Source organism: Crocuta crocuta, unplaced genomic scaffold, assembly GCF_008692635.1.
Source record: "Crocuta crocuta isolate KB4526 unplaced genomic scaffold, BGI_CrCroc_1.0 scaffold186, whole genome shotgun sequence".
NCBI lineage: Eukaryota > Metazoa > Chordata > Mammalia > Carnivora > Hyaenidae > Crocuta > Crocuta crocuta.
The window spans coordinates 5,852,193-5,868,009 of record NW_027551569.1 but is presented as its reverse complement, the minus strand read 5'-3'; the positions used below and the strand labels follow the sequence as shown (position 1 = coordinate 5,868,009).

The following is a 15,817-nucleotide window of genomic DNA, read 5'->3' as shown; positions in this document are numbered from 1 at the left end:
AAACTATAAAAGGAACAACAGAGTAAATTAATCAAAATCAAATAATAAAAATACAGAAATCACCTCAAACAGCCTGGCACGTGGGAGAACGTGAGAGAACAGTACCTCAAGCAGTGTCTGGCACATGGTAGAGGCTCATTAAATACTTGGTGAGTGAATGAATGAAATGGAGAACAAACAGTAGAGGGGGTCACATCTGGAAAAACTAATACGGTACATTTAAAAGAGAGGAAAAGACCCACACAGATAATACTAAGAATAGAAAGGAACATAACAGCAAATGTAGTGGATTGTGGGTTAGACAGTGTGTAGTATGTTTATAAATTGGAGCTTTATGCACCAATACTGCACCGAAGTTGACTTCACAAAGGCTTTTTGAATTGGCCTTGGAATTGGACCCAAATTAATAATGTTCTAATTGTTATTGGCTAAGGATTAGTATATTAGCTTCTGTTTGTGAAATGCAATGTTTGTGGACTGCCAGATAAAAGGAAGAAGCACATATACGCTTGCATGCATGTAGGTTGTAAGGAACGTTATGAGTAAACATTTGCCAAAGCAGAGTCAGAGTACCTGTCCCTTTTGGAATTAAGTTCTTTAGCCTAACTTGTGCCTTGAGATTTCTTCTCTCCTTTGGGAACTGAAAGCAGTTGATTGTCACCAGAATTTTATAAAAATGAGCAAGCGTGGGGTTTCTTTTCAGGACCTTCACAGATGCCACCAAGCCTCTCTGCCACAGCCCTAACAAGGTCACCATTTTGAGCTCTCCTCTTCCTGTGAAGTTTTGAGCACTTTTCTTTTGTGGCTCCTTCCTTCTATAGAAAGGTCATCCCCGATGTGGTGGCATGAATCCAAGATAAACTTTCACTTAAACCATTGGAATAGAAAACTAGTACCTCTCTGTTAGAGATGTGGAAAGCCTTGAAAAGAACTCAAAGAGAAACAATATAGCACCAAACCACAGTCAATCTTGTGAAGTAATGAACAAAACAGATCTTAAAGAAAGGATATCACTTTCAGAAAAGTTTCCACTGATCAAAATAATGGGGGAAAAGAACAGAGGAAACCGCAAATAAAGGAAATAAAGATCCACGAAAAAGCATGTCCGAAGCCTTACCAACAAAATGGATAGTAGGGATTTTGCTTATTGTTACCATCCTTGACTGGTGATGATATGTTGTATAGGCTGGCTGTATGGTGTGCTCTTGATGCCGGTGGAATTCCTAGCCAGCTGTTTGATCAGCATATATTCCCCAAGTAGAGAGCAGTACTAGAAAACCTCTTTCAATGATAAGTGTAGGCACTATTTTCGATTGTAGAGATATTATTTATTTGTAGTACGTTACCGAACTATGTCTTTGAAAGGCCCAGAAAGTCTGTTCTTCCTTACTCAGAGAAGGAATAATACCCATGTTAGGCCTTTTCTTGGACTTCAGGAAAATGCAAGAGATCAAAAGCATAGGCAGGGGTAGAGCAAGTGAATTGAATTCTGCGTTAGAAAGTGTACATTTAACACTTAAGGAAACTCTTCAGGTATTAGCTATGAACACATCCCAAGGAAGATACTGCCTTAGTTGAACAAAGCATGTCATTATTAATGGAATTCTTTTAATTAGAATTCTTCGTTGCTACTATGCATGCTACTACACATGGCCACATATCTTACTGCGGTTTTAAAGTGCCTCGGGGCATTGGGAATCCTGCCCTTTGGCGATAATTACACAGTTCATTCTGTGGAGAAGGGTGTGAACTAAGCCCATCACCACAGTCGAGATTGTAGGAAGCCTCAACCTCTCATCCCTGGGCTGTATCTCATGCCCTTCCGTCTCCTGGACCCTATACCACTTACCAGAAGAGCAATTATGGAACACTGTGGGACTGCATGGTCATATCCAGCACTGTCCTTGGTTTAAACTCTAACTTCTGTATAGTATAAAATTAACGTCACCTTCCTTGTCCCATTTTTTCAGTATTCCTCACCACAGAACTCTTGATACTTTTAGAAGTCCCTTTTCTGAGTTCATCTTTTAGCGACGTCTTCATATTCCATATGTTCTGTGATCAGAAAACAGCAAGCAGTGGAGCTGCACCAAACACACATTTAGCTTTGCACACTCAGCTCTTCAGAGAGAAAGAGAGTGTACGATTTCAGTGGTGGCCGACTCCGTTTGATGTTCCCCTTGGGGAGAGCCGGGAGACGTGCCGTTCCTCCCATCGGTCTATTTCCCATGAGCCTCCTGTGTAGGACGACCACCCCACTGTGCTATGTGTAATTCTCATGCTTCAAGGCATGTTCTGTGACAAGCCAGCCACTTCATTTTGTGCACAGTTGAAGAAACAGTGTTTCATTCTGATGCTGAAAAATGTGTACATTAGATTTGTCGAGAGGTAGTTTGTCAATCTCAAATGAGACCTCTCTTCGTAAGGGAGTTTAAGAGTAGTTGTGACCGTGAGATGTCTGTCTTGTAGGCTGCCAGTTAACTACCTTTTGACTTTAATAGCAAATTGCTGTTAACTTCCACGTTCTGAATATGTTACGGTCATTCTTCTATCTAGCACTCACATTCCATATTCAGTTAGAGTCACTGTGTCACCCGACTTAATATTTCTGTATGTAGATAAGCTTATGGTGAATGCAAAGATGGTTAGCATTTCTAAGTGAAACTACCAGTACTAATAAAGTTGATGTTTGTTTAGCCATTGATATAATACTAGACACTGTGCTAAGATGTCCTTTTCAGTCACCATCTCCTTGAGGATTAAACCTCAACAATCCTATGAGGTAGGTCCTGGTAACTTGATGTTAACGCACAGTAACTGACTCAGACAAGCAGGGGAATACATATCTTCCTATGTGAGGAGTTTCTAAAATGCAGGTACTCCCAGGAAAGCTGCAGATTATTGCAGAAGCAGATCAACAAGTGCAAATTCACACACAGGCCCTAGGCAAGCTGTGGTTCAAAAGTTCTCGCTTAGGAGTGGGCTGACCAGAAGCTGGAATGTATTTTCCCAGGGAAATGACGCTTACACGACAAAAAGCATATTTACCCACGATGTGCCTGAAGTAGTAATAACATAGACTCAGACCATTTTGTGTACCAGTGTTTTCACGGAAAAATTCACTCTGAACTTCCTCCTAAATGGCTGTTGGATACGTTTCTCCACCACGGGGGGAATGGGGAGCCTGTGCTAGAAATAGCAGGATCATTAGAAATGTTCAAAGTCTGAGTCAGTGGTGGCTCCCAAGGCCTGTGATGAGAGTTGATGGAGAAAGGAGGGTGGAAGAGTGGCTGAAACTGGGGACAGAGGGGACAGACAGCAGTCCAGAACATGTTGGGAGAGGAACAGGAGAAAGCCCATGAAGGTGAAGGGTGGGATAAGAATTCCAGAGAAGGAGTAGAAGAAAAAAAGAATTCCAGAGAGGAGAGGAGAAGGAGTTTGAAGATCCAGAACTCACTAGTTCTAAATACCCAGGGACTCTGCTCTTCCCTCGGGTAGCTCTCTGTTTGCTGCTTTTGTTTCTTCTACCGACTCTGGTATTTTGGCCACCTGCTTCCCTCTTACTGTTAACACTCAGCCGTTCCTCTGTGATACTGAGACCAGCTTCGTGGCTTTTCTTGACACAGCTGCCCCCTAACACAGGCAAATGGCCCTAAGGGTTTTTAACTTTTATAGAGGAAAGAGCCCATCCTGGGCTCTAGAACTTTTCATTTTTCACTTGGACCTTGAAGAGCTCATATTAGCTACAGATGCTTAGAGTAGTTCTTCAGGTCTCTAAAGGGCTGAAATAAAACGGATAAGCATTCCCGATGTAGCTTTGCAAGGCCAAGGCCTGTGGGACAAACGAGAATTCCCTCTGTTCCTTTCTCTCCCTTTTGTCTCTGTGGCTCCCTTGTCCTCCAATGAAAGTGGAAAGGAGTAGGCGGGGCCCACACCACAGCTTGCTGGAGGGGAAGCAGTCCAAGACAGAGTGATCCTTGCATCACTGCTGGGGTGTGCTCTCCATGGGGGGGTGTGGGGACCCCATGGGCACGTAAGCGTCTGCCAGAGTCTCCAAGTGCTCTTTGCATCACCTTCCCCTGTACCCACTAATCCACATCTTCCTCACTTCTCTTTTAATACAAATCATCTGGACCCCTGGGAACTATAAAAAGCCTAGGTTCTCCCCCTTTATCCCAGACCCACTGAGTCAGAATCTCCAAGGGAAGGGCCTAGAGGGCTGTATGATTAACAAGTGACCCCAGGTGGTTCCTGTCAAGGACATTTGGCAAACCCAGCACTGCTTGACCACCCTTCCATCTTGCTGGTCTTTAAAAGCCCCTCGGACGTTCTAAACCCCTTTCTGCCTCAGGATCCTTACACGTATATTCTATTCTCCATGAAAAGCTCTTTCCTGCTCCCTGCTCTTGGCCAATACCTACCTCTCATAACGTCATCACTTTGCTGAAATACAAGTTTCAGAAAGACCGTTCTTGACCCCCCTTGTCACCATCTCAATGAGGTTCCCTTGTTTCATTCTCTTAAAACACTTTGTGCTTTTTCTCCGTAGCATTTATCACATAGTTTGTACCTTATCTATTTGCCTAATGTCTACCTCCTGACTAGTACCAAGCATGGAATACTTAATAAGTATCTTTTGCATGGATGAATAAATGGAAAAATAGTGCTAGAAGGGTTCTAAAGGTTGGATTGATTGCTGTTCAAGAAATAAAGAACAGAGATTATTAAAAAAAATTTTAAACTTCAAAAGTAAAATTTTTACACATCAACTAAAATCAAGGTAACTGGGTTCAACAGGTAATTTGCATTTATGGGATAATGGATCAGATCATTTTTTAAAATAGTTATTAGATACCTAATGTGTACAAAGTGCAATATTAGCAGCTATGGATACAACAGTGAATGAGCTGATACAATCTCTGCCTTTATGGAGTTTAGTTTTAGCAAGGATGACAGACAGATATGAAGCAACCAGTTACACAGTCCTGTAATTATAATTTTGGTAAATGCAGTGAAAGAATTACAGAGCTGTAAGAGCCTGTACTAGGGAGATCCGGCATGGCCTATAGGGCATCAAGTGAATCATAGAATTTCGAAGACATGTGGCTGGGGAACCTGTGCCCAAACCCTCCAATATACTCTGTCCTGTCTCTTCTCAAAGTTGGCATGAAGGGAGGTGCTTCTGTATAACCGTTTCTCAACTTTAGCCCTGTTTCTTTATATAAGTTTATTTATTTTGAGAGAGAGAGAGACAGAGATTCCCAAGCAGGCTCCACACTGTCAGCATGGAGCCCGATGTGGGGCTTGAACTCACGAACCATGAGATAATGACCTGAACCGAAATCAAGAGTCGGACGCTTAACCAACGGAGCCACCCAGGCACCCCTCACATTTGGCACTATTGACATCTTGGGCTGCAAAATTCTTTGGGGGTACCTTCCAGTGCACTTTCGGAGATCTTTAGCATCATTCCTGGCCTCTACCCACCAGATGCCAGTAGACCTCACCGTTGTGCCAACCACAAATGTGTCACATTGCCAAATGGCCCTTGTGTAAGGGTGGGGGTGGGCACAAAATCTGTCCCTCCTTTCTACCTCAGTTAAGAACCGCTGGTCTACATGAATTTTGGTTTTTAAAAAATGCCTTTACTTATCATTTATCCAAGTCAATACTGGGAACTTCATTTATTCATTCAGTAAAGAAATATTTGTTGAGCACTTATTCACTGCCAGGCACGGTTCTAAGCACCGGAGACACAGCAGTGGTCAAAGCCTGTGCTTTCTTGAAACTACATTCCAGTGGAGAGAGACAGACAACACATTTTAATATACGTAATATTTCAGAAGGGATAGTTGGTCACAGGAGCCCTTCCTAAGATGACATTTGCACCAAGTCTTGAAAGAAGCAGGGAAAGAAGCAAGAGCAAGAGGCAAAGCTATTGGAGGGCCTGCAATTGATCTCACCTTTCTATGTGCTGATCTAACCAAGCTGCTTATGTTTCAGAGGATCCACAGAAGGGCAGCTGAATGGACTCCAGAGCAGCCTTAACTCTGCAGCCTTTGTGCCCATCACCAGCTCCGCAGGTCAGTGGGCACGCCAGCTCTTCCACGGTCGGGACAACAGGGAGGGTGCTGTGCTGGGTGTATTCTCTCTTCCGTCTCTGAAGAAACCTGAAGTTCAAAGAAGGAAGAAGCCTCCTGGCTTTTGAAGCACTAGCAAATGAGCACTTTAGGATGGAATGGTTCTCCAGTACTAGTTTGGGGTAGATGACATTTCTTGGTCTGGGAGAATGCTATCAGATTTGCAGCATTTAGCAAATATGCCTGTAATTGACCGGTGTTTCACTGTTGATATAGTATTCCCACCGGTAGTGTCTCTCCCTAATTTTTCAGCACAGTGGAGCTCTGGCCTTTGATCACAGTCCCTGTCATGCTAATGTAATGGCCTATTGATCTATTGCCAGGTACTTCCTGAGGTCATTTTAAAGCTTCTCTGTAGGTACCCACATCTAAGTCAGGCAACATTGGTCCAGGAATATGTTCTGTACGTACTAACTCATAAGAATATGCTGACAGGTAATCAGAAAATTAAAAGAAAATCACGTGGAGTCAATTCAACAAGTACTTAAATTATTGGGTACCTACTGTGGAGAAAGTGAGAGGTCAGCTAAGAGACCTAAAGAGTGGACCAGGCAGTCCCTCCTGTCGGGGAACTTACAGACTTAGGAAAAGAGGAGAGGGAGCAGGGAGCGGGGGGGGGCGGGGGTGGTAAATATCAGGAACTAGGTAAGGATGCAGAGAACAGAGAATAACCATAGACAGTTGGCTGGACACCCGCTGTGTTCTAAATGCTTTATTTACATGGAATAACTCATTTGTTCACAAAACAGGCATAGAATGGGAACTTTGCTCCCTATTTCACAGCTGAAGAAATAAAGGCACAGATGATGAAACATATCTAATATCTCACAGCTAGTAAATGGTGGGGCCGTATTTGAACTGGAGCTAACTGTCCCGGGCTCTTCAGGGATTAGAGAGGGCTTTCTGGAGGAAGAAACATCCAGGCGGAGCATTGAATGTTGACAACTCTGCCGGGAGAGGGGAGGTGTGGGGCTGAAGGAGTTCCAGGAAGAGGTAGTGATACGCGCACAGTCGGGGGTGGCGGGGTAGCAGGGTGAAAATGCATCGTGTTCCGGGAGCCCTCGGGTGTCACTGTGGCTGGGGACTAGGGCACGGGCAGGGAGCAGCAAGAAAGAAGTCATAGAAGTAGCAGGACCGATATGTGAGCCATGGAGGGAACTCGGTCCTGGGTGCAATAAGGAGCCATCAGGGAGTCCAGAGCCAGGGTGCGAAGGGTGTGTGTGTGTGACATAATGCATGATTACAAGATCGCCTGGTTAGACTGCGTCACAGGGAGAATTACACATACCTCAGGCTTACTATGGGATTAAAGGAAGCCATAGATAGAGGAAACCTCTATAACCACACCCACATCAGTTAATAATGTAAGAGTATAGAGATTTTGTTCTCTGCTTAATATTTTAGAACCCAAATTCAAGAAACGGTTGATAGGTTAAAAAAAAAAGAAAGAAAGAAACGGTTGATAGGTATCTGCTTGCCTCTCCCCTCCCCCAAAAAGAATTACTAGAATATGGTAGTTATTTTTAAGGAACTAAAATCTCCCCCTGAAGGTGTTACGGCCTGGGAAGTGGGTGGCCGGGAGAACTGTGCACTATATACAAGTGAATAGATTATCCGGCTACAGCTGGAAAGGTTTACAAAGCCTAGGAGATCCCGGAAACCTATCTACTACATTTGCAGGTCTGACTGATGTATTAAGTATAAAGCTGAGCTCTCTCCATGTGCTCTGGTGGGGGATGTTGGAGATTTGAGGGGCCAGCTGGGTCATACTCTCAGCATCTTGATCACTAAGTAATATTTATTGACTCTTGAAGTTATGTGTTAGAGATTTTGTAACAGTTGTAATGAATTCAGTATCAGCATAAAACCACAGAGCAGCCAGGAAAGTTGTGTATCTCCCTGGGTTCTAATATGTACCTTTTCCCCCTGCATCTGCCTTAAGACAAGGGCATTATTTTTTTCACCTTGTTTAGGTAGCCTGCTGTTTACTGCTTTTATCTCCATTGACTCTGGACCTCTAAAGTGCCTTGAATTTGTTTCTAGTCTGTGACTTTGCTGATGTCCGCTATCCTCAGTTAAAGAAACACTGATCAACTTGGTATATGAGTCTCAGGCGTTTTCCACACTTCCCAATAAACATTTTGCCTGAGCAGTGTAATGGTAACCAACCCCATTAGAGTTACTCGTACAGCTAGTAAGTAACTACCTGGCACTTCAGTGTTTCAGCTACAAATCATGTGTTTTTCTGTATGACATGTAGATTTAAAAGTGTTATTCTAGGGGTTCAGAAGGGTGTCCTGTAAAAAGGAGAAGGTTGGGCAGCTATTAAAGCTTCTCTTTAAGCCCAGAAGAAGGGGGAACAGCCCCCTAATAAGTCAGTCATATGACTCTCAGAGATAGGAAGTTTGTGCCTCTCTAGGAATCACTAAGCTGACTTTGAAAGGTATTTAGCCCCTGTATGGTCCAGTTAACTCAGTTGGTTAAACATGGTATTACTGAGTCCACGAATATAGCAAAAGTCTGTTTCCTGGCCCCTTGACCCGTCTGCAGGTCTGGCCAACCAGGCCTTAAAGCTGTATGACTTTGTTCCTCAGGCGCCTGAATGAGATACTGGTTCATCCCAGAGCACCATTGAAAAACAACTCAGAATCCTTCCCCACTGATGGTGACCTAGTGACATTCTTCTAAGTGTGAATGTTGAATGAGGTAGCGGACACAAAAGCTGCTAGCAGAAGACCTGGAATGTTCCATGAATGTTACTTTTTCCTTGACTTCCCTACTTCAGGCTGTGTGTTCTGAGTCTGCTATGGAAGAGAAGACGTAGAGTCAGCAAATTTGGAAATTTGAGAGGGAAGCTAGAGTGAGGGCCTTTGGCTCAAAGCCAAAGCCATTGGCCTTCGTTCTTTATAACCATGGCATTCTGGAGTTTTAAAGTGGTGATGGGGAACTAAAATAGCAGAGAGCACCGGAATAGATAACTGGCATTTCTTTCATGCTGACTTGATATCATAAACTATCATTCTTGTAGGGTCTGAAGCCACACCAGCGGCCCTCAGCCCTCGCCCTAACTTCAGCCTCCACCTTTTCTGTACTGGAGCCCACCCTCTACCTGCCCCCTGCCCCAGTTTGTTTTGTTTTGTTTTGTTTTGTTTTGTTTAAAAAGCTCTTATTGATCTGTAGTTGATGGAAAGATTCTGACCAGCCTTTGAACACCAATGCTGGATTTCCTTTACAAGAAGAAACAATGTCCTTGTTAAATATTTGTTATTTGGGGCCTTGATAAAATACATTTTAGCTTTATCCTCTTTCTTTGCATGGGGATGGGGCAGCACATCAGTGTGACTCTGCCTGCCCACCTCCCTGTCTCCCTGTAATACAAGACTAAGGAACTTACTTTAATAGAAAATAATCCCAATGGAGCTTAAACTCTAAGGACCTAGAAGCCACTTTAACTTTCAAGCCAAATTATTTGCTGGGCAATTTTCAGCAGAATGACCTCTGATTCGTATCCTTTTCACCAAGTGTTATATAGCTGTTATAGATCCCAGGTGGATCTGGAATATAATAAGTTAATAGTGAAAATGAACAAAGCTCTTAAGATGCTTTCCCTAGTGTCTCACATCCTTTGTTACTCCCAAAACGTTCTTCTCTCCCCGGAGCCAGAGGGATAAGAATTTGGGTTTATTACCCACTCCTAGGGCGTTAGAAAGCAAGGGGCACAGATTTGGTGTTTGGCAGGAAATGGTGGAGTATCAGCGTCTGGGCAAACGATGATCCCCTAAAACCTAGTTTTGTTTTGTTTTAATTTATTTTTTTGAAATACACATAGCTGTTTTCTCCTTTCTTTATGTTCAATGTATTTCTCAGCCTTCCCTTTCCTTCTTTGGTTCCTTCTGCTGCCTGCCACCTAATAACTAGGTACTGGGCCGTTTTCCAGGCCTGGTGTCCTTTGCTGGTCTTCTCTCCAGCTGTTGTCCTCTCTAAAGCCTAGTTTTAGATTTGACCTCTTGTCCTTTCACCAAGATCAAATAAAGTGTTAAGTAGGGATTTTTTTTTTTTTTACATTTTTCAGGACCTTTGGAAGCTCCCCAAGTTATTTTCGCCAGATCCAAACCCTTGCCCACACAATCTGGAGCCCTTGCTACAGTTATAGGACAGAGAAAATCAAAGTCGGTGAAGTCAGGGCCAATTTAAGGTAACAGTAAGAATAAGAGCATATTTTTTTTTATTATAACTTGCTGACTTTATGCCACAGCAAGAGACTTAATAGCTATCAAGAGAAGTGATAGTTTCTCCAAATGACAAGGAAATTGACATTTTATAAAACCAGAGCTCAGGGGGAGTCTCCAAACTGTGAGTCAGTTAAGCTACTCCTAGCTTGCTTCTGTAATAGCCTGCCAGTAGGTGGCGCTGTGGCAGTAAGAAATTTCCTCACTATTCTGGAGGCTTTTGTTTAAAAATATGGGGACATTGAGGCCAGTCAAAGAAAGAAAACTAAAGCTGTAATAGATTTATCACAGGTAAAGTGTAACAGAATACACTGAAGAGAATGATATTTGAAGTTCAAGTCGCAAAAGCCTCTAAAGAGAATGTTCTTAAAGAGATTTATTATTTTAAAGAAGGCTTTTACACTAGAGTTGTGTAGTTTGTGAACTGGACTTTCAAATAATGGGAGGCAGGAAGGAAGAAAATTAAAAAATAATTTTTTTTGGTGAGGTTGAGTAATTAATTATGCTGTTTGTCTGAGTTAAGATAAGCATATGCTATAGTTGGCCACAAAGCAAACTGTAAATCCCAGCCTACCACCCATCTGTAGAAATCTGACATTGAAAGGGTGGTCTGACTTGATCTTGTGAGGCTGTACCCACACTTCACCAGCACTGCCCCACAGTATTTTGTTCCCAGCTGTGGCCTTTAAGACTTTCCAGAAAATTCTCTGAAACCACAAGGTTTTGATGATTCCTTTCCTCTTTGCTCTACCCTACACACTAAAGCATTAATGGCACACCTGCTATGAGCTTAATACCCTTCTTACCTCTGGAGGAATACTTATAAGCTTATTTGAGAAGCATTATTCATCAAAATACCCCAGGAGAGCAAAGCAGGGAGGAAAATTATTTACCCACCACAGGATTCATTTACATTGGATCAGAAAGCTTCAAATATCTTTCCCCAGCCCATCTAAACTCTTTCCAAAAAGGAATGAGGAGAGAGAAGGGAACACCAAATCCATGGCTTGGTCATCTACCAAAATGTACCAGAAAAACTGAAAACAGCTAGAGTTCTATTGGTAATACTTGGCCAATGGTCCTCTAATTCTGATATCCAATGATGCACAACTAATGAAATATAGAAAACTAAAGCAGGAAGGTCAATATTTCCTTGAGGAGACTGGCAGCCAGAAGAATGAATGCGACATCAAGCTCCAAACTAAACCGATGGCCTGCCAAGAAGTACTAATGTCCCATCGGCTTCCAGGGCTGTGAGACTTGGACCTGCCGCGGTTGTAATATCACTTTCCTTGAACCTATTTCATTAGTATCCCTTACAGTCCACCCAGAACATTACATGGCAAAATAGGACCATCAGCAGAGAAGCCTTGGGAAAGAGCCCATCTCTCAACACTTAAATCTCTTGCAAACACAGCCCTGCTGAGCCTGAGCAGCACATAAGCTAGGGAAGGTAATGCCGTCCTTTGTGATTAGCTGAGGCAGTAAGACCTCATGCCAAGTGTCCAGGGCTTCAGTACAGAGTGGGTGGAGTGGGTCGGGAGGCCTCAGCATCCCAGCCTGCCATGGGGAGGCTCCATAGGCAGGCCCACCAGCCTGGCAGGTGGTAGGTGGCAGATGGTGATGTGCTGCCTCCCCCTGAACGGGAGAAATGGGTGGTTCACAGAGTGAGGAGGCAGAACCCTAGCGCCCAGCGCCCATCACTTGGCTGCTTGCTTTCTCCTTGACGTGAATGCAGTTGAGGCAGGCTCACTGCTCCAGCAGAGGTTCCTTCAACTGTAGTCGCAGAATGGATGCTATCATGAGCCCATCCTACAGCCTCTTCACATATGGGGTCCAGGAGGCCAGTGGCTGAGATGAGTGTTTGCACAGCATGTTACCTAAGACAGAAAACATCAGCTGTCCTTATCTAAGAATGAGGGAGCTGCACTAAGCATACCGGGGACTCGGATTTTCTAAGACCCCCACTAGGCTGCCCCAGGCAAGGGTCATATTTAAATATACACATTATCTTACATCTTGTTAGATTCTGTATTGTCTATTTGACATCTCTTCAGCGCAGAGCCAGTTAACTATGTTTTCTGTATTCTTGATGCTTTGACATCCAGGACCTTACTGAGTCGGAGAGACTGCCCCTCCCAGGGCTAGCTAATTCCTAGAGATCGTAACAACTTGCCCACGAGGATGCCTTTCAGATAGAGGCTAACCAGTCCCCAATTTATATCCCCAATTGCCTCCTTATCTAACTCTCACATGGAAAACCCGCATTTCCCCAGATCACTCAAGGGCCAGGTACCAGGCAGAGACCACTGCTGTAGCCCATAGCCCACCAGAATTTTTTAAAAATTTTTTAATGTTTATTTATTTTTGAGAGTGAGAGCAAGAAAGCACATGGGTGGGGGAGGGGCAGAGAGAGAGGGAGACAGAGTCCAAAGCAGGCTCCAGGCGCGGAGCTGTCGGCACAGAGCCCTATGCGGGGCTCGAACCCATGAACCATGAGATCACGACCTGAGCCAAAAGTCAGACGCTCCACCAACTGAGCCACCCAGGCACCCCCAGAATTTTTAAAACTAGCCAGCCTTAAGCTGTTTGCCCTGCTCTGCCTTGCCTTTACCAGAGAAATCCCAAGTAGGGCTGTGGCCTAGACTTTCTCCTCACTCCTGTCTTCTGTCTCCTGACCACACTTGTGTTTTCCCCTGTGACCCTGTGTGGCATGCAGTGACCTTCTCTCTGGGACCCTGAGTATAATCAGCTTCCTCCTGCCAAGCCTCGTTCTCATCTCCTCCATAGCCATACTGACTTAACTGTATCATACCCAACTTGTACATTCTTAGAACATCAACACAGAGAATGTCTTTACTGTGCAGTGCAAGGAGCCCAGAAAAAAAAAAAAAATGTCCATCAATTAGGTTTCTATCCCCAAGTTCTAAGCAACTGGGCACAACACTCCATGATAGGCTGGGTTGTACAAGTGGTGTTTTTACAGTGTGTGTGGTGCTAGCCTTAATCTGGCTGCAGCCACACGAGAAGGATGTGGGTCCCTCTCCGTGGCAAAATCGCCTGGCGGGCGGCCATTGAAATTTCATGCTTTCCTGTCCTGAGGCCTCTTTCATTTCATTTAGTAACCGTTTCTACATTCAGACACAAAACTCAAGCATAGAAGAACAACCTAGTTGGAAGTGGGGGAGGAAGTGACCTGGCTTTCAGTTTGGGGGAAGCAGGGGACACTTCTTCTAAGATCCCCAAAGGAGGTTCATTTGCCTTAAAGAAGACCCGGGAACTCTCTTTCTGAAATGGATTGAGCAGTGGACCACTAAGAAAGATACCATCTGAAAATTGATACTGTCTCTTGCTGAGCTGGCCAGCTGCCAAGAGAGGAGTGATGATTCTTCAATTGTTAACAATTACTACTTTGTTAGAAAGAGACAGGAAAGTGCAACGGCCCCTTTCTCAAATTACGTTTATGTTACAGAAGCGCAGGCACCTACTGGAAAAAAATGCTTGGCACCCAGGATTGTGAGGCTTGTACCTACCACTGCCTCTTGTTGCATACTCGTATTGTCCTGTGTAATATCCATTCACTTTGGGTGGGAAAAGATCCTGTTTATTCATGTAGTCCTGAACTGGGCAAGTAACCAGCATGACATGGCCTTACTTTGTGAGTTTTTATACTTATCACTACAAGTTATCAATCTATAGTCTGTGGTTATCCATCCCATGAACCCACACATCTTGCTGCTAGTTTCAATGAAATGCTTGTTATAGGCACATACCTTTGCTTTACCATCCTTATGTCCTCAGGTCATAATTGCTCCTGAAAGTTCTAAAGAAAGAAACGGCATGCTAAGCCATGCCTGTCTTTGGAAAAAGCAAGCTTTGTGTATGGAAATATTTACAACTCTGCTTGCCTGATCTGTAGAACGTACTGGGCCCCAGAGTGTGTGGGTGGGTAAGTGTAGGGCGTGGAAAATGGTGACTTGATGCATGTTGCCCCATTGGCGTGGCTGGCATGGATATTTATGCTTTATGCTTTGAAATTATAAAGAGAAAGACTCAGGTTCTCTTCTCTTCAGAATGAAGAGCATCATTAGTAAATATAGAGCAATAATGTCTCCTGCTTCTTTGTGTTCTCCTCTTTGGAACGCGCCATCAGTAAAACAAAGCGTGTTTCCCTAGTACAAAATGAGGCTGTAACTTGGAAAGCCAACCTGATTGTAAGATGGCGATGTGAAGAAAAAAGGCCAGCTGCTTAGAGTATTTATTTGTTTATGGTTATCAGGAAGAAGAATCATTGCTTTTTATATTCAGTTGGACTGAAAACTGACTGAGGTTTTTCTCCTTCCATCCATTCACTTCTCATTCACTTCCCAGGAAAGTTAAGATGTATTTGTTTATGGGGAAAACCCAAATGAAGATGTTTTAGAACTTCACAAGAGTTAAGNTTTTTTTTTTTTTTTTTTTTTAGAAATATGACCCTTGCAGGCCTTCAGTGTTTAGTCATCTTTACAACTGTTCTCCAGTGCAAATTGTCACAGTGTGTATGTACATATCCTTACCGTCCTCTATTTATGCAGAGAATTTGAGTCAGCTGCAATAGCCTTTTGATTATCAAAAGAGTAGCAGCCTCAGTTTACCTCTTTAAGGAAAGTTATTGTACATAAGCATAAGGAACAAACAGTCTCAGAGGCCAGACCTCATAAAAACCTGCAGCCTTGAGGCACCTACATGGCTCAGTCTGTTAAGCGTCCAACTTCGGCTCAGGTCATGATCTCTTGGTCCGTGAGTTTGAGCCCCACTGACCGCCCAGAGCCTGGAGCCTGCTTTGGGTTCTTTGTTTCCCTCTCTCTCTGCCCCTCCCCTGCTTGCACTCTGTCTCTCGCTATCTCTCAAATATAAATAAATGTTAAAAAAAAAAAACCTGCCACCTTATTTGGGACAATCAGCAGTTACAGTAGCTAAACAGCAAATCTGTTAGTCCATCCCTGATGCCGGGTCATCCGTTGTCTCCTCAGCGACCGCCTGCACTGTGTTCCAGGTTAGCAACTCTGCCACATTCGATATTCATCCTCTCTCGGTGTGGTCGGTACTCTCTCCACTTGTTACATCCAGCTTTCAAAGGACAGAATTAGAATCCCCTCATTCCTTCCTTCGGCAATATGCCATGGGTGTGCAGAACCGAAGGTGGTCCCTTGCAATGCTCCCTTGCAGACCAGTGCCAGCCGCTACTGGGGTCGCATGACAGCGTGGTAGGAAGCGGCCAGCTTCAGCATTTCTGAAGTTGTCTACAGGTGGCATTATAGCTAGCAACTACAACATACTTTTCATCCCTAGCATAGAGTCTTAAAATAGGCAACCACATGCAATAAAATAATAAAGCATAAAGGGAGAATCAAGGCCAAAAGTAAAGATATTTCCAATTTTTCGAATATAAGATCAAATAAAATTACC

At 43.7% G+C, this 15,817-nt stretch overlaps 1 protein-coding gene across 8 annotated transcripts in view; it reads left to right on the top strand.

Moving 5' to 3' along the window:
- Positions 1 to 15,817, top strand: part of TTLL5 (tubulin tyrosine ligase like 5) — a 279,463-nt gene that overhangs the window by 220,201 nt on the left and 43,445 nt on the right. For 6 of the 8 annotated variants that reach the window (XM_077750795.1, XM_077750794.1, XM_077750800.1 and 3 more), the window contains 2 exons: positions 6,004 to 6,083; positions 10,213 to 10,335. The exons of 1 other annotated variant lie outside the window; for it this stretch is intronic. In XM_077750795.1, the coding sequence (XP_077606921.1) occupies positions 6,004 to 6,083; positions 10,213 to 10,334 (202 nt within the window). In that variant the 3' untranslated portion in view covers position 10,335. The remainder of the gene's footprint in view (positions 1 to 6,003; positions 6,084 to 10,212; positions 10,336 to 15,817) is intronic. One more of the 8 variants, XM_077750797.1, reaches the window with a different exon arrangement.